Source organism: Salmo trutta, unplaced genomic scaffold (genome assembly GCF_901001165.1).
Source record: "Salmo trutta unplaced genomic scaffold, fSalTru1.1, whole genome shotgun sequence".
NCBI lineage: Eukaryota > Metazoa > Chordata > Actinopteri > Salmoniformes > Salmonidae > Salmo > Salmo trutta.
The window spans coordinates 89,834-115,041 of NW_021822710.1; the positions used below are offsets into that span (position 1 = coordinate 89,834).

The 25,208-nt window shown below is 42.1% G+C and overlaps 2 protein-coding genes across 2 annotated transcripts; both read right to left on the bottom strand.

Moving 5' to 3' along the window:
- Positions 1-348: 348 nt before the first annotated feature.
- On the bottom strand, positions 349-8,886 carry LOC115183954 (uncharacterized protein C18orf19 homolog B). The gene is made up of 5 exons (XM_029744936.1): positions 8,776-8,886; positions 7,352-7,386; positions 6,718-7,192; positions 4,458-4,569; positions 349-1,587 (listed from the first exon to the last, which is right to left on the bottom strand). The coding sequence occupies exons 3-5, from the start codon at positions 7,158-7,160 to the stop codon at positions 1,081-1,083; spliced, it is 1,062 nt and encodes a 353-aa protein (XP_029600796.1). The 5' UTR covers positions 7,161-7,192; positions 7,352-7,386; positions 8,776-8,886; the 3' UTR covers positions 349-1,080.
- A 7,446-nt stretch (positions 8,887-16,332) lies between these two features.
- On the bottom strand, positions 16,333-17,826 carry LOC115183953 (adrenocorticotropic hormone receptor-like). Its single transcript, XM_029744935.1, has one exon. The coding sequence runs from the start codon at positions 17,583-17,585 to the stop codon at positions 16,665-16,667; it is 921 nt and encodes a 306-aa protein (XP_029600795.1). The 5' UTR covers positions 17,586-17,826; the 3' UTR covers positions 16,333-16,664.
- Between the last annotated feature and the right edge of the window lie 7,382 nt (positions 17,827-25,208).

Below are 25,208 nucleotides of genomic sequence, written 5' to 3' on the forward strand. Positions count from 1 at the left end.
GCAGACAAAGGACCCCCTAATGTCCTTGTTGAGAAGACTTAGGAACCCTAATGTCATGTTATGAACAGACATAGGACGCCCTAATGTCCTTGTTGAGAAGACATAGGAACCCTAATGTCATGTTATGAACAGACATAGGATCCCCTAATGTCCTTGTTGAGAAGACATAGGAACCTTAATGCCATGTTATGAACAGACATAGGATCCCCTAATGTCCTTGTTGAGAAGACATAGGAACCTTAATGTCATGTTATGAACAGACATAGGATCCCCTAATGTCCTTGTTGAGAAGACATAGGAACCCTAAGTACAGAACTCAGAACATGGAATGAAGACAGGAAACTGAACGATGTTTAGAAGCTCAATATTCTGCTTTATTGCAAATTGTGATCATACCAGACAGTAAAGTCCATTAACTGGTACTACACAACCCAACACCCTTTCTGTTCAGACTGTGGTTTTCCTTTTATTGCATTTTGGCTTTATAATTCTGTAATATCCACAGAGCAACATAAAAGGTGATACTTCTGGATGTTGTCCGTGAGTTCATCTGACTCTGAGAAACTAGATAAACGACCTCATTGCCAACATCCAGAAGTATCCCTTTAAGGAACCAATCAAAACGACTTCTGTAAATCACACTTCCTATTATATGCACAATTTTCAGTTGATTAGGTAGTAGGAACACAAAAATACTACAATATATTAAAAACTTTGGGTATTGGATAAAAAGACATGATAGAAAACGTGATTTAAAACATTAAAAAAGACAAGCAGTTACAGCCTCAATGAGGCTTTGATGGACGATGTTGAAACAGGAATTTTATTTTTCATACCCAGAAATCATAATACTCCTCAGTGTATCGTAATAGAACTGAGAAATCCCACCTGCCTCCTCCTTATAGCAGGTATAATGGTACTAGCTGGGGCAGTCAAGATGGCAGAAGTACCATGTAATGTCTGGACTCATTCATCTCTCAACAATAGGTTCATAATACATGCCTTAATTCTGTCTTTGACCCCCAACCACATTGAAGACATCAAAACATGTGTTTATTCACAACCACTTGTAAAACAAGACTAATCTAGCTTCTTTCGGTAAGACACTTTGTCTTTGGTTTCCTGTAGTTTATCAGAGAACATGTCTTTGGTCTCCTCCATCTTTCCAGAGAAACGTTCTTTGGTCTCCTCCATCTTTCCAGAGAAACGTTCTTTGGTCTCCTCCATCTTTCCAGAGAAACGTTCTTTGGTCTCCTCCATCTTTCCAGAGAAACGTTCTTTGGTCTCCTCCATCTTTCCAGAGAAACGTTCTTTCGTCTCCTCCATCTTGTCGGAAATACCAGACAATCGTTCTTTCGTATCTTCCATTTTCCCCGAGAGTAGTTCTTTAGTTTCCTCCATTTTTTCAGAGAACAGTTCCTTAGTTTCCTCCATTTTCTCTGTGAGTTTCTCCCTGGTCTCTTCCATCCGGTCCTGCAGGTAGTCTTTGACGGGCGGAGGGGTAGAGAAGTAGCCGTGTTTACGGAGGTACTGCACTGAGAAGGACGTCCCACCCAGAGTCACCGTGTATCTGGCAGGTGTTGCAATCTGAAGGAAAATCGGGATAAAAGAAAGCCACTAAGTTCAGTAGAACAAGTGAATTGAAGCTGGTGTTGAAATCTGAGTATTTCTGCTTACCTTGTACAAGTCATGGTCCGTGAGCATTCTTACCTTGTACAAGTCATGGTCCGTGAGCATTCTTACCTTGTACAAGTCATGGTCCGTGAGCATTCTTACCTTGTACAATTCATGGTCCGTGAGCATTCTTACCTTGTACTGTGCCTTCAGAAAGTATTCACACCCCTCGACTTTTTCCACGTGTTAAAATGGATTAAATTCAGATTGTGTCACTGACCTACATGCAATACACTATAATGTGTCAAAGGGGATTTATGTTTTTAGAAATGTTTACTAATTAATTCAAATGTAAAAGCTGAAATGTCTTTTAGTCAATAAGTATTCAACCCCTTTCTTATGGTAAGCCTAAATAAGTACAGGAGTAAACATTTAGTTAAAATATGTACCATGCAGTAATCGCTCCACCATTTCTGGGTTGATAAAATTCTCATATTTTGCCTAATTTCAGTTTGTGACAAAATAAACAAGTATATTGTAGAGAATCATTGTACCATCTAAATAGCTGTGAAATATATTTGCCAAAACCATATTGTATTCTTAGCTGTTTGAAGCTGGTGTACAAAACCAAAAGACAAAAAAATGAAACTTAAGCACCCAGAAGCATAGAAATAGCGACATAGAACAGATCTACCACTTCTTAGATTTGCTTCCAATAAGAATGACAGATCTGTAACTCAAATTTCTGTGAACTTGGTCAGGTCTCCTAAAAAGTTACATATTGCAGCTTTAATGGAAAAATCCACGTCAAAACCCCTCATTCCTTTAATATACAGTGTTAAAATAACACAAATACGTGAGAATGTTTTTGTGAACAAATGTTTCATTTTGGCATTATAATAAGGTTGGTTGGTAGCTAAATGGAAAATCGCTGTGGAAATCTGTTGCAGCTCTACAAAATCCAAAATCCAATGGGCTGGCACTAACTGCACTGTAAATTTAGGAGTCTACAATCTCACCATATTCAACATGTAGATCGACGTGCCTCACAGTGGTCTAACGTTCACAAATGGCCAAAACATTACAGCCCACTTGGAGTTTGCCAAAAGGCACCTAAAGGACTCAGACAATGAGAAACAAGATCCTCTGGTCTGATGAAACCAAGATTGAACTCTTTGGCCTGAAAGCCAAGCGTCACGTCTGGAGGAAACCTGGCACCATCCCTACGGTGAAGGATGGTGGTGGCAGCATCATGTTGTGGGGATGTTTTTCAGCGGCAGGGACTGGGAGACTAGTCAGGATCGAGGGAAAGATGAACAGAGCAAAGTACAGCGAGATCCTTGATGAAGTCCTGAGTGCTCTCGAACAGGTTCTCAGTCTGGGGCGAAGGTTCACCTTCGACAACCACCAAGACAACGCAGGAGCGGCTTCGGGGACAAGTCTCTGAATGTCCTTGAGTGTCCCAGCCTGAGTCTGGAATTGAACCAGATCGAACATCTCTGGAGAGACCTGAAAATAGCTGTGCAGCGACACTCCCCATCCAACCTGACAGAGCTTGAGAGGATCTGCAGTGAAGAATGGAAGAAACTCCCCAAATACAGGTGTGCCAAGCTTGTAGCATCCTACCCAAGAAGACTAGAGGTTGTAATCGCTGCCAAAGGTGCTTCAACAAAGTACTGAGTAAAGGGTCTGAATACGTATGTAAAATTTGAGTACCATTATTTATTTATGTGATAAATTTGCAAACAAAATCTAAAAACCTGTTTTTGCTTTTGACATTATGGGGTATTGTGTGTAGATTGATGAGGGAAAACACAATTTAATACATTTTTAGAATAAGGCTGTAACTTAACAAAATGTGGAAAAAGTCACGGCGTCTGAATACTTTTCAAATGCACTGTATCATAGGCAGGGAGTATTCTCACCTTGTACATGACATAGGCAGGGAGTATTCTCACCTTGTACATGACGTAGGCAGGGAGTATTCTCACCTTGTACATGACGTAGGCAGGGAGTATTCTCACCTTGTACATGACATAGGCAGGGAGTATTCTCACCTTGTACATGACATAGGCAGGGAGTATTCTCACCTTGTACATGGCATAGGCAGGGAGTATTCTCACCTTGTACATGACATAGGCAGGGAGTATTCTCACCTTGTACATGACATAGGCAGGGAGTATTCTCACCTTGTACATGGCATTTTTTTTTTCACCTTTATTTAACCAGGTAGGCAAGTTGAGAACAAGTCCTTTATTTAACCAGGTAGGCAAGTTGAGAACAAGTTCTCATTTACAACTGCGACCTGGCCAAGAATAAAGCAAAGCAGTTTGACACATACAACAACACAGAGTTACACATGGAATTAAACAAACATACAGTCAATAATACAGTAGGAAAATAAGACTATATACAATGTGAGCAAATGAGGTGAGATAAGGGAGGTAAAGGCAAAAAAGGCCATGGTGGCAAAGTAAATACAATATAGCAAGTAAAACACTGGAATGGTAGATTTGTAGTAGAAGAAAGTGCAAAGTAGAAATAGATAATGGGGTGCAAAGGAGCAAAATAAATAAATACAGTAGGGGAAGTGGTAGTTGTTTGGGCTAAATTATAGATGGGCTATGTACAGGTGCAGTGATATGTGAGCTGCTCTGACAGGCAGGGAGTATTCTCACCTTGTACATGACATAGGCAGGGAGTATTCTCACCTTGTACATGACATAGGCAGGGAGTATTCTCACCTTGTACATGGCATAGGCAGGGAGTATTCTCACCTTGTACATGGCATAGGCAGTGAGTATTCTTACCTTGTACATGACATAGGCAGGGAGTATTCTTACCTTGTACATGGCATAGGCAGTGAGGGCATAGCCACCAGAGGAGTGATTCAGCAGACCAACCACCTTCTCTGGTAAACCAATGAATTCCAGAAAAGGCACCACATTCACTCCCCTGTGAAATATACAGTGAGTTTAACTAAGGCCAGATACTGTGCCTTCACATGAAACAAAACACTCTGTCTGGCCAGTTTATTAGGTACACACCAACCCTGTTCACCCCAAAACGGTTAGCTTCTAGTAAAACAGTGAGTCAACATGGCCGTGGCAATACAAAGCAGACAGCCAGTTACTGTTCGACTGGGGGGGAAACGAGTGACCTAAGCGACTTTGAGCGCGGTATGATCGCCGGTGCCAAGCGCGCCGGTTACAGTATCTCAGAAACAGCTGGCCTCCTGGGATTTCACGCACGACAGTGTCTTAGGGCAGCGGTTCCCCGGTATGAAAATGGTGTTGCAGGGTGAATTTCCAAAATTCTGAAAAGAATTACACACCAAATACATACACATATATATATATAATACACAAAAATATATATTATAATCTCGTCTTTAAATCATTGTAATGTGGTTTAACCTTTAAAATCTAAATGAAAATGATTCAAATCTAAAAAGATAGAATTCAACTAGTGGGGAAAAACCTGCACTTGACTGTTGTACTTCGAATAAAACTTTATTCAACACATGCGTCGAACACAAGTGTAAACCTTCCTGTGAAATGCTTAATTACAAGCCCTTAACCTTTAGCGGGATCAAATTCAACAACATCCGGTGAAATTGCAGGAGCGCCAAATTCAAAATTATAAATCGTAATATTAAAAATTCATGGAAATACAAGTGTCTTACATCATTCAAACGCTTGGAATCTTGGTAATGGAACTGTGTTGTCCGATATACAATAGCTATTACAGAGAAAAAAAATGCCATGTTTTTGTTTGAGAAGAACGATAAACACTTTTTTCCGCCGTGACAGGTTTGATACATTCACATCGGAAGGTAAAAATAATGACTTACATTCTGAAATCTTGCTCTAATTTGTCATCCTGAGAGTCCCAGTGATCAAATGCAAGTGCCGCTTTCTTTGATAAAAATGCATTTTTAATAGCCGAACACGAAACATTTTGTAAACCTCGTGTTGTGAATTCTGTCTCATTCAACTTTCGACGTAATTGCATACTAAACGTACGTTTATCCAGTCATGGGCTGGTTGTTAGTAACACAACCAATACTTGATGGTTCTTTTCGTGGGACGTATTGACCCGAAAGAAACAGATTTGAAGACACCAAGCAATGACCTCATTGCGCACCAATGATATGAGCTGTGTTTCGTTGATTGATTGTATTTTTTTGGCCCAATGACCACTGATCGTCTTGGTCGATAGCCAATGAGCTGAGGTAAACGGCAAAATGTTAAATGGTTATATGTTGGAAGATCAGCCTTCGTAGTAAACGCGAGCGACAATGACAAGAATCGTCCAAGCTAACAGGGGGGGGACAAACAGGCAAATAACGGCGCAGTACAACAATAGTGTGCAGAACGGCATCTCAGAACACACAACTCGTCGGTCCTCGTCACGCATAGCCGCAGGAAGTAGGGGTGCTGAAGGTGCTGCACCCCCTGAAAAAAAACGAAGAAGAAAATAATAATACAGGACTAGCCTTTACTAGTCCACCCCCCGAAGAATTCAGGCTGTTGTAGAGGCAAAGTGGGGTTCGACACAGTACTAGATGGGTGTACCTAATAAACTGGCCGGTGAGTGTATCTAGGTAATAGTCTGTACAATGAACACAACAGCAAGGCCATTATCCTCAGGCCAAAATACCAGTTAGGTACTGAACTCCTAAAATCTCTATGTATAGCTAAATGATTCATAACAAAAGACCACAGTAATGGAATCCCCAGGGGGGTAAGACCAGAGACAGGTGGGTTAGGGTTAATGTAGGAATCCCCAGGGGGATTAGACCAGAAACAGGTGGGTTAGGGTTAATGTAGGAATCCCCAGGGGGGTAAGACCAGAGACAGGTGGGTTAATGTAGGAATCCCCAGGGGGATTAGACCAGAGACAGGTGGGTTAATGTAGGAATCCCCAGGGGGATTAGACCAGAGACAGGTGGGTTAATGTAGGAATCCCCAGGGGGATTAGACCAGAAACAGGTGGGTTAGGGTTAATGTAGGAATCCCCAGGGGGATTAGACCAGAGACAGGTGGGTTAGGGTTAATGTAGGAATCCCCAGGGGGGTAAGACCAGAGACAGGTGACTCACTGCATAGCAGCGTAGTAGAAGGTCCCGAACCAGACGCTGGAAGTCAGGAGATGGACAGGTATCATCACCTTCCCATACTGCTTAAAGGTCTTCTTGAACCTCTGGACCAGACCAATGGACTTGTCCTGCAGAGGGTCTATCTCTGGGGCCTCCGGCGGGGCCTCCACAGGCAGCTTGGAGGAGTCTGCCCCATAGACGGGCTCTGTTCCAGCTAGGCTGGGGGGATGGCTGGTTGGGTCCTGGTCCTCTGGTTGGAGCTTGGGCCGTTCTACTGCCCTGTTAAAAGCTGAGGTACTGACCCAGCGCTGGCCGGGCCCTGGGGTCAGGCGGCCTACAACACACACCGACGCGGCCAGGCGTGCCTCACACGCTGACAGGCCCACGACCCCTGACCGCACGTAGGCCATCTGCCGCAATGCACCCTGGGACAGAACACGATGCATCTCCTCCTCCCTGAGACGTTTGACCACAGAGCCTGCAGACAGCACATCATCATCATCAGGGTTTACTAATGACTATCAATTACAAGAGGAGTAATCATTATGTTGATAAGTATATATTAAGTTAGGAACTGCTATAATCAGAATGAAGAAACGTATCTGATGGTTTGATAAGACATAATACCAAAACATACCTCCAACTAGAGTAGGACAACCATTAATCCAGCACCTGAAATGAAAACGTCCAAATTAAAAAGACCGATAAACAACACAATCTAAACACAGAAGTTAAGCCACAACAGACTAATCCAGTAGCCACTAATGTGGATGATTCTCAGCAAAACAACCTAAAGTCCTGGTTGAACTAAGTTTACTAGCTAACGTTACACACAGCCACATTCGGATATATAGCTAACAAGGCAAATAAAAAGCTAGCTAGCAAGCCAACTATAGTAAGTAGCTAGTCAGCTAGCTAAGTAGCTAGCAAGCCAACTAAGCAGCTAGCAAGCCAACTATAGTAAGTAGCTAGTCAGCTAGCTAAGTAGCTAGCAAGCCAACTATAGTAAGGAGCTAGTCAGCTAGCTAAGTAGCTAGCAAGCCAACTATAGTAAGGAGCTAGTCAGCTAGCTAAGTAGCTAGCTAAGTAGCTAGCTAAGTAGCTAGCTAAGTAGCTAGCTAAGTAGCTAGCTAAGTAGCTAGCTAAGTAGCTAGCAAGCCAATTATAGTAAGTAGCTAGTCGGCTAGCTAAGTAGCTAGCTAGCCAACTATAGTAAGTAGCTAGTCAGCTAGCAAGCCAACTAAGTAGCTAGCAAGCCAACTATAGTAAGTAGCTAGTCAGCTAGCTAAGTAGCTAGCAAGCCAACTAAGTAGCTAGCAAGCCAACTATAGTAAGTAGCTAGTCAGCTAGCAAGCCAACTATAATAAGGAGCTAGTCAGCTAGCTAAGTAGCTAGCAAGCCAACTATAGTAAGGAGCTAGTCAGCTAGCTAAGTAGCTAGCTAAGTAGCTAGCAAGCCAACTATAGTAAGTAGCTAGTCAGCTAGCAAGCCAACTAAGTAGCTAGTCAGCTAGCTAAGTAGCTAGCAAGCCAACTATAGTAAGTAGCTAGTCAGCTAGCTAAGTAGCTAGCAAGCCAACTACAGTAAGGAGCTAGTCAGCTAGCTAAGTAGCTAGCTAAGTAGCTAGCAAGCCAACTATAGTAAGTAGCTAGTCGGCTAGCTAAGTAGCTAGCCAGCCAACTATAGTAAGTAGCTAGTCAGCTAGCAAGCCAACTAAGTAGCTAGCAAGCCAACTTTAGTAAGTAGCTAGTCAGCTAGCTAAGTAGCTAGCAAGCCAACTATAGTAAGTAGCTAGTCAGCTAGCAAGCCAACTATAATAAGGAGCTAGTCAGCTAGCTAGCCAACTATAATAAGGAGCTAGTCAGCTAGCTAAGTAGCTAGCAAGCAAACTATAGTAAGGAGCTAGTCAGCTAGCTAAGTAGCTAGCAAGCCAACTATATATAGTAAGGAGCTAGTCAGCTAGCTAAGTTAGTATGTGCAAAGGTTAGCTACAGAACTTGCAAAACATCTAGTTTTATTTCTAGAGCTAACTAGCTAGCTGGCTGCCTAGCTGTCACATACGCAGTGGCTTCTGTGTGGTTGACATTGGGGGAGTCTGGAGGACGGCAAACTTCTTCACTTGTAAAAGCTTCCAGAACAATCCAGTGGAAACACGGGCCAGTTTTAGATATGGTTAACTAACGTTAGTTATCTGGCTAATGCCTGATTCTGACAGAAAGCCAACTTGGGTTGTTAGCTTGCTAGCGAAGTTAGCTAGCCGACACTTGGCAAAGTAGTAGTTGTGTATACATTTTGTCGTGAAGTTGTAAAACTACGTGACAAAGCTCACAGGTAATACAGGGAATACATACATTCAAATTCAAGAGGTTTGATCCAGTCAAAAGTGTTTTCTGTAGTTATATGAGCCATAAGTACATAGAATGACCGTCCTGTCAATAGAAGACCTTACAGCAGAGAGCGAGGGGGATCCGCGTGTCCTCGGACCGCGCAATGCATCATGGGATTCCGAGTTCATTTGTCGCGAGATTTGGTGTCTGTAAACTGCGTAAAAACAACCCTTCCCGACATGCCTAAAACCTTTCAGACACAATTTCCGTTTCTTTGACAGAGAAAACCTCTAGTCCAGCGGATATACCCACAGATCATTCCGTTTTATGTTGCAAGTATCAAACTTGGTACACTAACACTCAAATGTTACCTTTTTTTTTGTAAATATAGTCATCACATTCACTGCACTTAGCCTGTAATAAAACCTTAATAAGTCCATCTTTATGGAGCTAACTGCACATTCTCTCTTATATTCAATGTGATGTTTCTCTGTTCCTTGTTTCTCTCTTTTCTGTGCTGCAGATCTTTTAGCAAAAGCCTAATAAACTTGACATTAACTTGAATTGTCTCTCTTTATTTTACCTCACAAACAACATCACCTATAGTCTAGGTATAGTCCCCTGTATCTCAGTTGGTAGCGCATGGTGCTTGCAATACCAGGGTTGTGGGTTTGATTCCCACGGGGTGAAGTACATAAGTGTATGCACTCACTAATGTACGTGGTGTTTGCTGAATGTAAAGCAAATTGTTTTTTATTATTGCCAGTATAACTTAGTAGCTTTGACGTGCATCGTCCAAACAGCGGCTGAAGGGCAAATATAATGGTGACGTCATCTTGCCAATGTGCAAACGCTCTCCATACCACACCAGCCCAATGTATAATGTATAATGCACCGTGTCGACGTCGCCGAGATGTATGTGTGCTGTCTGGGAAGAACTTATGGGGGTCATATTGAGGTCATTTTGACCATAGTCTAGCAGCTACGGGAAAGAATTATGGACTTTCTGATAGAGCCAACACACAGCTGGGGCATTTTTTAGTCTATAGTGCCAGCACAGATTTAGTCCATTACCCCCTGGCGGCCATTTCCAATATGGCGGCCATTCAGCTGCAGGGGGTCATATTGGACTAGATTCACTTGGCCATATCTCCACACACAATTGGTGCATACAGCCCAATGATGGCTTAAAATGTTTGAGGGGGTCTAGTAAAAAATGATCAAATGGCCCCAAAATGCCATATATACATATCCTTTAAACATTTAGTAGAAAATGGTGAAAGCGAGTTCCAAATTATTGCTTTTTGTAAATATTTTCGTGGCTAGTTCCAATAGTTTACATGTAAACACTCTAAAAAGTTATATATATATATATATATATTGGTGTTCCCTGAAGTTTACTGATTGCAATGATATCATTTTCTTTGTGTCAATTTTAAGACAAATTACAGGAAACCTGCCCTGTACACGTCACTTTAGGTAAAATCCCATAGGAATGTATTATGTCCAGCAGAGAGACAGGTAACCCATTTTAACAAAATACTTTTTATGATGAGACCTTCCAGCCATTAGACAAAGGAAAAGTGTATAGAAAGATGTGTATCTATAGTTGCAGATTTATCCTGTTATACTCAGTGGTGGAGGGATAGTTTTGTCAGTCTTTGTTGTGTGCTTCCAAGTTAAGAGTAGTTTTATTTCCTATTTTCCATGTATATTTAATCATTACATTGACATTTCCTTATTTTCCTTATTTGAGATGTATTGATTTAATAGATTTATCATGATCACCTTTACCTTCTATGTTCTGCAACCTGCTTATTCATGTCTGCCCTGTTGCAGAACCACACACCAATCCAACGTTACCACGTCCAACCACAAGTCCTTAATAAATAACCAATCCAACTTTACCACAAGTCCTTAATAAATAACCAATCCAACTTTACCACAAGTCCTTAATAAATAACCAATCCAACGTTACCACAAGTCCTTAATAAATAACCAATCCAACGTTACCACAAGTCCTTAATAAATAACCAATCCAACTTTACCACAAGTCCTTAATAAATAACCAATCCAACTTTACCACAAGTCCTTAATAAATAACCAATCCAACTTTACCACAAGTCCTTAATAAATAACCAATCCAACGTTACCACAAGTCCTTAATAAATAACCAATCCAACTTTACCACAAGTCCTTAATAAATAACCAATCCAACTTTACCACAAGTCCTTAATAAATAACCAATCCAACTTTACCACAAGTCCTTAATAAATAACCAATCCAACTTTACCACGTCCAACCACAAGTCCTTAATAAACATGTGAACTTTGGAACTCACACATGTGGTGTAGTTATTCACAGTAGGATACCAGCCTGCCCTGCCACCAGCCTGCCCTGCCACCAGCCTGCCCTGCCACCAGCCTGCCCTGCCACCAGCCTGCCGTGCCACCAGCCTGCCCTGCCACCAGCCTGCCCTGCCACCAGCCTGCCGTGCCACCAGCCTGCCGTGCCACCAGCAGATGGTGGTCTCGCTTTCTTAAAATATAGGTCGATATTGTGTGAGACACTTCTGTGGTTTACAGGGGACACCTGGGAACCAGAGCTATTATTTTGCCTTTTGCACGTTGGATGAGGTGAAAACTCCCCCTGTAGAATAGAATAACTTTATTTTGTGGTAATGGCTGCCTGTCATGGTCCCCTATGAGGACAGTGGATGAGGTGAAAACTCCCCCTGTAGAATAGAATAACTTTATTTTGTGGTAATGGCTGCCTGTCATGGTCCCCTATGAGGACAGTGGGCAGGGGGAGGGCTGAGGTGGCGAAGCATAACCAGCTGGCATTAAAGAATATAGCCAGCGGCAACAGAATGATCATAAGTGATCCACATTTATATAGATGGGTTGTTCCACCAATTTCTGGCTTTTGAGAAGTGTAACTTGATAAAAAAATATATATAAGTATTTCACCTAATTGTAATATTCTGTGATAAAGAGCACATGTTCTTCACTTAATAAAAAGCTAAAAGTTTTCAGGGTTGACGATTTCATCTTAAATCAGTCATAAATCCCCTTGTGACAGGGGGAATGGAAGCTTGTTGTGTGCAACAGGGAGGGGCAATTGAATGCAAGCTTCACCCCAAACAATTACATTGTTAAAGACATTTCTGGCCTGTCCGTCTATGGGTAACAGGGTTGACAATGGCCAAACACCAGGCAATGGCCATACACCAGACAATGGCCAAACACCAGACAATGGCCAAACACCAGGCAATGGCCAAACACCAGGCAATGGCCAAACACCAGGCAATGGCCAAACACCAGACAATGGCCAAACACCAGACAATGGCCAAACACCAGACAATGGCCAAACACCAGGCAATGGCCAAACACCAGGCAATGGCCAAACACCAGGCAATGGCCAAACACCAGACAATGGCCAAACACCAGGCAATGGCCAAACACCAGACAATGGCCAAACACCAGACAATGGCTTAACACCAGGCAATGGCCAAACACCAGGCAATGGCCAAACACCAGACAATGGCCAAACACCAGGCAAACCAGCTCACCTGCTTTACTGTATGATTTCACTATTAGATGTTCAATGTTTATTTTTTTATATTTAAAAAAGGAATATTTTCACCATATTAAAATGAGAGTTCAGTTCATGTAAATAGGTCGACTTTAAAACGAGCGACAGACGTAAATGAATCAATAAATCACATGAAATAAATCAGAATCTTGGAAATGACTGCCAAATCAACAAAATAACTATGATTGTGAAACTTGGGGATTAAGTGGGTTAAAATCTTCCTAGAAGTGACAAAGGGTTGACGGAGAGATGTAAAAATGATACATTATGGCACTGTAGCCGCCTTTATAAATGTGATTTATTGAATGGTCTATATTAAAGGGCACTTCATTTCATATTTTAAGCTTTTAAAATTCAATACTGGTGGACAATTTCCCGCTTAAAATATCAAAGGGACACAAAAAGGCACTCATTTGGTGGAACGACCCATGGGTCACTGCAGTAATATAAGGAAGTATATTATCAGTCTGGTTAAATACACCGCTGCATATAGTCTTTGATATGCCTTTAGATCATCATGTCTTGACATTTAATCAGACAGTGGAATGTCATTAGTAAAGATTGAAAAAAAGTAAAGGGGCCTAGACAGCTGCCCTGGGGAGTTCCTGATTCTACCAGTAAGGGGCCTAGACAGCTGCCCTGGGGAGTTCCTGATTCTACCAGTAAGGGGCCTAGACAGCTGCCCTGGGGAATTCCTGATTCTATGTTGGAGAGGCTTCCATTAAAGAACACTCTGTGTTCTGTTAGACAGGTAACTCTTTATCCACAATATAGCAGGGGGTGTAAAGCTAGACTATAATCGATAATGTCAAAAGCCGCACTGAAGTCTAACAAAACAGCTCCCATAATATTTTATCGTCACTTTCTCTCAACCAATCATCAGTCATTTGTGTAAGTGGTGTGCATGTTGAATGTCCTTCCCTGTAAACATGCTGTAAATCTGTTGCTCATTTATTTACTGTAAAATAGCATTGTATCTGGTCAAACACAAATTTTCCCAAAAGTTTACTAAGGGTTGGTAACAGGCGGATTGGTCGGCTATTTTAGCCAGTAAAGACTGGTTTGCTATTTTTGGATAGCGGAATGACTTTTGCTTCCATCCAGGCCTAAGGGCACACACATTTTTTAAGCTTCGATGAAAGATGTGGCAAATAGAAGTGGTAATATCGTTCGCTATTATCCTCAGGAATTTTCCATCCAAGTTGTCAGGCTTTTCAACAACAACAACAACAAAAAAATCACCTCTTCCACTCTGAATTTAATTTAAGGTGTTCCAAAGCTTTTTACTGTCATTCTTTATATAATTTATCTTCGTTTTTTTAGTATAGTTTCTTCTTCCTTTTGTTCCGTTTAGTCACATGATTTCTCAAATTTGCAGTAGGTTTGCCAATCAGTTATTCAGCCAGACAGTCTTTTAGGTGCCTTTTGGCAAACTCCAAGTGGGCTGTCATGTGCCTTTTACAGAGGAGTGGCATCCGTCTGGCCACTCTACAATAAAGGACTGATTGGTGGAGTGCTGCAGAGATGGTTGTCCTTCTGGAAGGTTCTCCCATCTCCACAGAGAAACTCTGGAGCTCTGTCAGTGTGACCATTGGGTTCTTGGTCACCTCCTTGACCAAGGCCTTTCTCCCCGATTGCTCAGTTTGGCCGGGCGGACAGCTCTAAGGAGAGTCTTGGTGTTTCCAAACTCCTTCCATTTAAGAATGATGGAGGCCACTGTGTTCTTGGAGACCTTCAATGCTGCAGACATTTTTTGATACCTTTCCCCAGACATGTGCCTCAACACAATCCTGTCTCGGAGCTCTACGGACAATTCCTTCGACCTGGTTTTTGCTCTGACATGCACTGTCAACTATGAGACCTTATATAGACAGGTGTATGGCTTTCCAAATGCACCTGAGCTCAATTTCAAGTCTCATAGCAAAGGGTCTGAACACTTATGTAAATAAGGTATTTCGTTTTTTATTTGTTATAAATGTGCAAACATGTTAAAAAACCTGTTTTGCTTTGTCATTATGGGGTATTGCGTGTAGATTGATAAGGAAAAAAAATATTTAATACATTTTAGAATAAGGATGTAACGTAACAAATTGTGGAAAAGGGAAAGGGTCTGAATACTTTCCGAATGCACTGTAGTTACATACAGTATAATATACAGTAATTGTCTAATCTGTATATAGTTATACATACTGTATAATATACAGTAGTTATATATTCTGTATAAAGTTAAACATACTGTATAATATACAGTAGTTATATATTCTGTATACAGTTATATATACTGTAGTCATCTATTCTGTATACAGTTATATATACTGTATAATATACAGTAGTTATCTATTCAGTATATAGTTATATATACTGTATAATATACAGTAGTTATCTATTCTGTATATAGTTATTCACACTGTATAATATACAGTAGTTATCTAGTCTGTATACAGTTATACATACTGTAGTCATCTATTCTGTATACAGTTATATATACTGTATAATATACAGCAGTTATCTATTCTGTATATAGTTATACATACTGTAGTCATCTATTCTGTATATAGTTATATATACTGTATAATATACAGTAGTTATCTATTCTGTATACAGTTATACATACTGTATAATATAGAGTAGTTATCTATTCTGTATAGTTATACATACTGTAGTCATCTATTATGTATACAGTTATATATACACTGTATAATATACAGTACTTATCTATTCTGTATATAGTTATACATACTGTATAATATGCTGTACTTATCTATTCTGTATAAAGTTATACATACTGTATAATATACAGTAGTTATCTATTCTGTATATAGTTATACATACTGTATAATATACAGTAGTTATCTATTCTGTATATAGTTATACATACAGTATAATACACAGTACTTATCTATTCTGTATATAGTTAAATGTACTGTATAATATACAGTAGTTATCTATTCTGTATATAGTTAAATGTACTGTATAATATACTGTAGTCATCTATTCTGTATAAAGTTATACATACTGTATAATATACAGTAGTTATCTATTCTGTATATAGTTGAATGTACTGTATAATATACAGTAGTTATCTATTCTGTATATAGTTATACATACTGTTTAATATACAGTACTTATCTATTCTGTATATAGTTAAATGTATTGTATAATATACACTACTTATCTATTCTGTATATAGTTAAATGTACTGTATAATATACAGTACTTATCTATTCTGTATATAGTTAAATGTACTGTATAATATACTGTAGTCATCTATTCTGTATAAAGTTATACATACTGTATAATATACAGTAGTTATCTATTCTGTATATAGTTAAATGTACTGTATAATATACAGTAGTTATCTATTCTGTATATAGTTATACATACTGTTTAATATACAGTACTTATCTATTCTGTATATAGTTAAATGTATTGTATAATATACACTACTTATCTATTCTGTATATAGTTAAATGTACTGTATAATATACAGTACTTATCTATTCTGTATATAGTTAAATGTACAGTTCACAGACCATCCTCAGTTCCCCGTACAGACAGTGTGAATTACAAATTGTGGACTTTATGGAAATTATTGTTGACATGACTGACATGGTGAACTCCATGAAATATAATGTTTCCTGTATGTACTGTGGATTTCTGTAGCGATGTTCTCTGCACACGTAAATAAAATGCCTTATTGTCCAAGTATAACATTTATTCATTTATTTATTTATATAAGCACTTGTGATCCATCCGGAAATGCCCAAGTGTCTCTTGTTTGAAACCACTCTGATATCTGAGATAAGCTTGTTGTGACAGACCGAGAGCTGTCAAGCAGCATGGCTGAGATGTCAACATAAAAGACAAACAGTGCAGGGTGTAAGGTCAATAAAACCCATATAGTGCCCTACCTTTAACCAAGGCCCTATTCCCCATATAGTGCCCTACCTTTAACCAAGGCCCAAGAGGTCAAAAACTCTGGTGGAAAGTTGTGCATTATCTAGGGAATTAGGATCCAGCCAAAGCCCTTCAGTGGAACAGAGTTTTGACCTTGTAGCAGAACGGTGAGTCTGAGCAGAGCAGCATCTTCCTGAAGGTGTGTCTTAGCTCTGCGCTGCGGAAGGCGTAGATGGCCGGGTCTATCACGGCGTGACTCATCAGCAGAACCAAATTCAGCTGGAACAGAGAGCGGTAGCACTCACAGTAAGGGTTCTCTACGCACACCATGAGGAGGAGGAGATGGAGGAAGAAAGGCGCCCAGCACACCACAAACACCCCGAATAGCATGGTGAGCGTGAGAGCCCCCCGGAGGCTGCGGTGAGGCATGGCACTCCCGGGCAGCGCTGCAATCTTCCTGGCGTGGGACCGAGCCAGCAGGAACATGTGGACGTAGAGGAAGAGGATGAGGAGCAGCGAGACGAGGAAGAGCACGATGAAAAAGATCTTGATGACCGTGGCGTCGCAGAACGCCACCATGACCGCCCCGGCGACGCCGCACAGCGCCCAGATCCCCGCCAGGGCGGCGGCGGCTCGCCTCATGGTCATGATGTTGTGGTAGCGCAGCGCGTGGAAGATGGTGACATAACGGTCCACAGCGATGGCCAGGAAGCTACAGATACAACCAATAAAGGACATGCAGAGCAGTGCGTCTATGACGTCGTCGACCCTCCGGACGGAGTCCCCTCGGGAGTCAAGTTGTCCGACGTCACTGAACACCATCATCAGGGTCTCCCAGGTCTTGCAGAGGGAGGAGACGGTGTTGAACGTGGCCAGGCTACAGATAAACATGTACATCGGGGAGTGGAGGTTCTTGTTGCGCACCACGGCCAACACCACCAATAGGTTCTCACTGAGAGACACCATACCCAACACAAAGAACACCAGGTGGGGGACCTTCACCACCTGACAGTCTGTGTGGTTGGACGGGAGAGCTGAGCCATCATTCATCATGGAGACCACAGACAGTGTCAGAGCAACGTCCAACAGTAGATCAGAACAGGGTGTTTCAGATTAACGTCCAGAATAAATCAGATCAGAACAGGGTTTTTCAGAGTAACGTCCAGATCAGATCAGGGTGTTTCAGAGTAACGTCCAGATCAGATCAGATCAGGGTGTTTCAGAGTAACGTCCAGATCATATCAGAACAGGGTGTTTCAGAGTAACGTCCAGATCAGAACAGGGTGTTTCAGAGTAACGTCCAGATCAGAACAGGGTGTTTCAGAGTAACGTCCAGATCAGATCAGGGTGTTTCAGAGTAACGTCCAGATCAGAACAGGGTGTTTCAGAGTAACGTCCAGATCAGATCAGAACAGGGTGTTTCAGAATAATGTCCAGATCAGATCAGATCAGGGTGTTTCAGAGTAACGTCCAGATCAGATCAGAACAGGGTGTTTCAGAATAATGTCCAGATCAGATCAGATCAGGGTGTTTCAGAGTAACGTCCAGATCAGATCAGAACAGGGTGTTTCAGAGTAACGTCCAGATCAGATCAGAACAGGGTGTTTCAGAGTAACGTCCAGATCATATCAGAACAGGGTGTTTCAGAGTAACGTCCAGATCATATCAGAACAGGGTGTTTCAGAGTAACGTCCAGATCAGAACAGGGTGTTTCAGAGTAACGTCCAGATCAGAACAGGGTGTTTCAGAGTAACGTCCAGATCAGAACAGGGTGTTTCAGAGTAACGTCCAGGGTGTTTCAGAGTAACGTCCAGATCAGATCAGAACAGGGTGTTTCAGAATAATGTCCAGATCAGATCAGATCAGGGTGTTTCAGAGTAACGTCCAGATCAGATCAGAACAGGGTGTTTCAGAGTAACGTCCAGATCAGATCAGAACAGGGTGTTTCAGAGTAACGTCCAGATCAGAACAGGGTGTTTCAGAGTAACGTCCAGATCAGATCAGAACAGGGTGTTTCAGAGTAACTTCCAGATCAGAACAGGGTGTTTCAGAGTAACGTCCAAATCAGAACAGAACAGGGTGTTTCAGAGTAACGTCCAGATCAGAACAGAACAGGGTGTTTCAGAGTAACGTCCAGATCAGATCTGATCAGGGTGTTTCAGAATAACGTCCAGATCAGAACAGAACAGGGTGTTTTAGAGTAACGTCCAGATCAGAACAGGGTGTTTCAGAGTAACGTCCAGATCAGAACAGGGTGTTTCAGAGTAACGTCCAGATCAGAACAGGGTGTTTCAGAGTAACGTCCAGATCAGAACAGGGTGTTTCAGAGTAACGTCCAGATCAGAACAGGGTGTTTCAGAGTAACGTCCAGATCAGAACAGGGTGTTTCAGAGTAACGTCCAGATCAGAACAGGGTGTTTCAGAGTAACGTCCAGATCAGATCAGAACAGGGTGTTTCAGAGTAACGTCCAGATCAGATCAGGGTGTTTCAGAGTAACGTCCAGATCAGATCAGAACAGGGTGTTTCATCTTTAATTCAGACAGTTGGCGGAAATGTCTAGTGAGGTTTGGTTCAGACAGTTGGTTGTACTGGTCTCCTCAACAGTGTGATGGCACTCTGCATGGACCTGCTGGGTGGTGGTTGGGTTGTGATGGATCACGTTAGTAGACCAGGTACTCTGGAGAGGAGGAGATGATTCTGGAGAGGAGGAGATGATTCTGGAGAGGAGGAGATGATGATTCTAGAGAGGAGGAGATGATGATTCTAGAGAGGAGGAGACGATGATTCTAGAGAGGAGGAGATGATGATTCTAGAGAGGAGGAGATGATGATTCTAGAGAGGAGGAGATGATGATTCTAGAGAGGAGGAGATGATTCTGGAGAGGAGGAGATGATTCTAGAGAGGAGGAGATGATTCTAGAGAGGAGGGGATGATTCTAGAGAGGAGGGGATGATTCTGGAGAGGAGGAGATGATTCTAGAGAGGAGGAGATGATTCTAGAGAGGAGGAGATGATTCTAGAGAGGAGGGGATGATTCTAGAGAGGAGGGGATGATTCTAGAGAGGAGGGGATGATTCTAGAGAGGAGGAGATGATTCTAGAGAGGAGGAGATGATGATTCTAGAGAGGAGGAGATGATGATTCTAGAGAGGAGGAGATGATGATTCTGGAGAGGATGAGATGATTCTAGAGAGGAGGAGATGATTCTAGAGAGGAGGAGATGATGATTCTGGAGAGGAGGAGATGATGATTCTGGAGAGGAGGAGATGATGATTCTGGAGAGGAGGAGATGATTCTGGAGAGGAGGAGATGATTCTGGAGAGGAGGGGATGATTCTGGAGAGGAGGGGATGATTCTAGAGAGGAGGAGATGATTCTAGAGAGGAGGAGATGATTCTGGAGAGGAGGAGATGATTCTGGAGAGGAGGAGATGATTCTGGAGAGGAGATGATGATTCTGGAGAGGAGGGGATGATTCTGGAGAGGAGGGGATGATTCTAGAGAGGAGGAGATGATTCTGGAGAGGAGGGGATGATTCTAGAGAGGAGGAGATGATTCTGGAGAGGAGGAGATGATTCTGGAGAGGAGGAGATGATTCTGGAGAGGAGGAGATGATTCTGGAGAGGAGGAGATGATTCTGGAGAGGAGGGGAGGAGATGATTCTGGAGAGGAGGAGATGATTCTAGAGAGGAGGAGATGATTCTAGAGAGGAGGAGATGATTCTGGAGAGGAGGAGATGATTCTGGAGAGGAGGAGATGATTCTGGAGAGGAGATGATTCTGGAGAGGAGGAGATGATTCTAGAGAGGAGGAGATGATTCTAGAGAGGAGGAGATGATTCTAGAGAGGAGATGATTCTAGAGAGGAGATGATTCTAGAGAGGAGACCCACCTGTGGAAAGAACAAAAACATTAAAGAAATTACATCAAATTTAATTGAACACATGATGAGTGTGATAATGTGTGTGTGTGTACGCGTGTTTGTTATGTGTGTGTGTGTGTGTGTGTGTGTGTGTGTGTGTGTGTGTGTGTGTGTGTGTGTGTGTGTATGTAGTGTATGTGCACATGTGGGGAAGCCAAGCCCCCCCACCACAATAAAAAAACATATTACAGCATATGAGTTGTGATAATATGAGTTGTGATAATTGCGTTGTTTGCTCTATAACCTGTTAGTTCATATGCCTTGCCATCGTGATATACAGGCCTAAGGCCTTGCCATCGTGATATATAGGCCTAAGGCCTTGCCATCATGATATATAAGCCTAAGGCCTTGCCATCGTGATATACAGGCCTAAGGCCTTGCCATCGTGATATATAGGCCTGAGGCCTTGCCATCGTGATATATAGGCCCAAGGCCTTGCCATCGTGATATATAGGCATTTTACATTTACATTTTAGTCATTTAGCAGACGCTCTTATCCAGAGCGACTTACAGTAGTGAATGCATACGTTTCATGCATTTTTCATTTTTTTTGTACTGGCCCCCCCGTGGGAATCGAACCCACAACCCTGGCGTTGCACACACCATGCTCTACCAACTGAGCCACAGGGAAGGCCTTGCCATCGTGATATCCTCTCTGGGCTATGTGGGACGATTTCGTCCCACCTACGTAACAGCCACTTCAATCCAGTGGCGCGATTTTTGAATCGTTAGAAATGCTATAACTTCAATTTCTCAAACATATGACTATTTCACAGCTATTTAAAGACAAGAATCTCGTTAATCTAACCCCACTGTCCGATTTCAAAAAGGCTTTACAACAAAAGCAAAACATTAGATTATGTCAGCAGAGTACCCAGCCAGAAATAATCACACAGCCATTTTTCAAGCTAGCATATCATGTCACATAAACCCAAACCATATCTAAATGCAGCACTAACCTTTGATGATCTTCATCAGATGACACACCTAGGACATTGTGTTATACAATACATGCATGTCTGTTCAATCAAGTTCATATTTATATCAAAAACCAGCTTTTTACATTAGCATATGACGTTCAGAACTAGCATTCCCACCGAACACTTCCGGTGATTTTACTAAATTACTCACGATAAACGTTCACAAAAAGCATAACAATTATTTTAAGAATTATAGATACATTACCCCTCTATGCACTCGATATGTCCGATTTTAAAATAGCTTTTCGGATGAAGCACATTTTGCAATAATCTAAGTACATAGCCCGGCATTACAGGGCTAGCTATTTAGATACCCACCCAGTTCAGCCTCCACCAAAATCACATTTCCTATAAGAAAAATGTTCTTACCTTGCTTGTTCTTCATCAGAATACACTGCCAGGACTTCTACTTCAATAACAAATGTTGGTTTGGTCCCAAATAATCCATCGTTATATTCCAACAGCGACGTTTTGTTCGTGAGTTCTAGAATGCTTCTTCGCGGGTGTCGCGCATGGCGCATTGGCGTGTCAAAAATGTCTAAATATTCCATTACCGTACTTCGAAGCATGTCAACCGCTGTTTAAAACCAATTTTTATGCCATTTATGTCGTAGAGAAGTGTTAATATTCCGACCGGGAGTATGCATTGAGCCTAAACAGCCGAATAAAATTTCTCCTCAGAAGCGACTCATGCACGCGCATCATTGAAAGGTCCTCCGAGCATCCACTTACAAAAGGCGATAATATATTTCAACCTGAGGTTCCCTCGTAAACCTTCAGTTATTTCGCGGGCTCTGAGAGCCTATTGGAGCCCTGGGAATTGTCACGTTACAGCTAAGATCCTTACTTTTCAATAAAAAGAGGTAAGACGCACGACTCCTTGTCAGACAGGGTACTTCCTGCTTGAAGCCTTGTCAGGTTTTTGCCTGCCATAGGAGTTCTGTTATACTCACAGACACCATTCAAACAGTTTTAGAAAATTCAGAGTGTTTTCTATCCAAACCTGAACAATAATATGCATATTCTAGCTTCTGAGTTGGTGTAGGAGGCAGTTAAAAATGGGAACATATTTTTTCCAAAATTCTCAATACTGCCCCCTATACCAAAGAGGATATATAGGCCTAAGGCCTTGCCATCGTGATATACAGGCCTAAAGCCTTGCCATCGTGATATACAGGCCTAAGGCCTTGCCATCGTGATATATAGGCCTAAGGCCTTGCCATCGTGATATATAGGCCTAAGGCCTTGCCATCGTGATATACAGGCCTAAGGCCTTGCCATCGTGATATACAGGCCTAAGGCCTTGCCATCGTGATATACAGGCCTAAGGCCTTGCCATCGTGATATACAGGCCTAAGGCCTTGCCATCGTGATATATAGGCCTAAGGCCTTGCCATCGTGATATACAGGCCTAAGGCCTTGCCATCGTGATATACAGGCCTAAGGCCTTGCCATCGTGATATACAGGCCTAAGGCCTTGCCATCGTGATATACAGGCCTAAGGCCTTGCCATCGTGATATATAGGCCTAAGGCCTTGCCATCGTGATATATAGGCCTTGCCATCGTGATATATAGGCCTAAGGCCTTGCAATCGTGATATACAGGCCTAAGGCCTTGACACCGTGATATATAGGCCTTGCCATCGTGATATATAGGCCTTGCCATCGTGATATATAGGCCTAAAGCCTTGCCATCGTGATATATAGGCCTTGCCATCGTGATATATAGGCCTAAGGCCTTGCCATCGTGATATACAAGCCTAAGGCCTTGCCATCGTGATATACAGGCTTAAGGCCTTTCCATCGTGATATATAGGCCTAAGGCCTTGCCATCGTGATATACAGGCCTAAGGCCTTGCCATCGTGATATACAGGCCTAAGGCCTTGCCATCGTGATATACAGGCCTAAGGCCTTGCCATCGTGATATACAGGCCTAAGGCCTTGCCATCGTGATATATAGGCCTAAGGCCTTGCCATCGTGATATATAGGCCTTGCCATCGTGATATATAGGCCTAAGGCCTTGCAATCGTGATATACAGGCCTAAGGCCTTGACACCGTGATATATAGGCCTTGCCATCGTGATATATAGGCCTTGCCATCGTGATATATAGGCCTAAAGCCTTGCCATCGTGATATATAGGCCTTGCCATCGTGATATATAGGCCTAAGGCCTTGCCATCGTGATATATAGGCCTAAGTCCTTGCCATCGTGATATACAGGCCTAAGGCCTTGCAATCGTGATATACAGGCCTAAGGACTTGACACCGTGATATATAGGCCTAAGGCCTTGCCATCGTGATATATAGGCCTTGCCATCGTGATATACAGGCCTGAGGCCTTGCCATCGTGATATACAGGCCTAAGGCCTTGCCATCGTGATATACAGGCCTAAGGCCTTGCCATCGTGATATATAGGCCTAAGGCCTTGCCATCGTGATATATAGGCCTAAGGCTGTTTCATCAGACCAGAGGACATTTCTCCTAAAAGTACGATCTTTGTCCCCATGTGCAGTTGCAAAGCGTAGTCTGGGTTTTTTTAATGGCGGTTTTGGAGCAGTGGCTTCTTCTTGCTGAGCGGCCTTTCAGGTTATGTGGATATAGGACTCGTTTTACTGTGGATATAGATACTTTTGTACCTGTTTCCTCCAGCATCTTCGCAAGGTCCTTTGCTGCTGTTCTGGGATTGATTTGTACTTTTCACACCAGAATACGTTCATCTCTAGGAGACAGAACGCGTCTCCTTCCTGAGCGGTATGACGGCTGCGTGGTCCCATGGTGTTTATACTTGCGTACTATTGTTTGTGCAGATGAACTTGGTACCTTCAGGCGTTTGGAAATTGCTCCCAAGGATGAACCAGACTTGTAGAGGTCTACAATTTTTTTTCAAAGGTCTTGGTTGATTTCTTTTGATTTTCCCATGATGTCAAGCAAAGAGGCACTGAGTTTGAAGGTAGGCCTTGAAATACATCCACAGGTACACCTCCAATTGACTCAAATTATGTCAATTAGTCTATCAGAAGCTTCTAAAGCCATGACATCATTTTCCGGAATTTTCCAAGCTGTTTAAAAGCGCAGTCAGCTTAGTATATGCAAACTTCTGACTGGAATTGTGATACAGCGAATGATAAGTGAAATAATCTGTCTGTAAACAATTGTTGGAAAAATTACTTGTGTCATGCACAAAGTAGATGTCCTAACCGACTTGCCAATCCTATAGTTTGTTAACAAGAAATTTGTGGAGTGGTTGAAAAACGAGTTTTAATGACTTCAACCTAAGTGTATGTAAACTACCGACTTCAACTGTATTCATATAGTGTATTCTATACTTTTCAACAGTATCGCATTCACTTAATAATGCTTACATATCTTGCATTACTCATCTCATATGTATATACTGTATTCTACACTATCTTAGTCCGTTCCTCTCTGACATCGCTCGTCCGTATGTATATTAGTCTTAATTCATTCCTACTTAGATGTATGTGTATTGGGTATATGTTATGTAATTTGTTAGATATTACTTGTTAGATATTACTGCCCTGTCGGAGCAAGAAGCACAAGCATTTCACTACACCCGCGTTTCACTGCACCCGCGTTTCACTGCACCCGCGTTTCACTACACCCGCGTTACACTGCACCCGCGTTTCACTGCACCCGCGTTACACTGCACCCGCGTTTCACTGCACCCGCGTTACACTACACCACCATGTCTTAGATCTATCCAAGCTGAACTGTATCCACTGTATCCACCATGTCTTAGATCTATCCAGGCTGA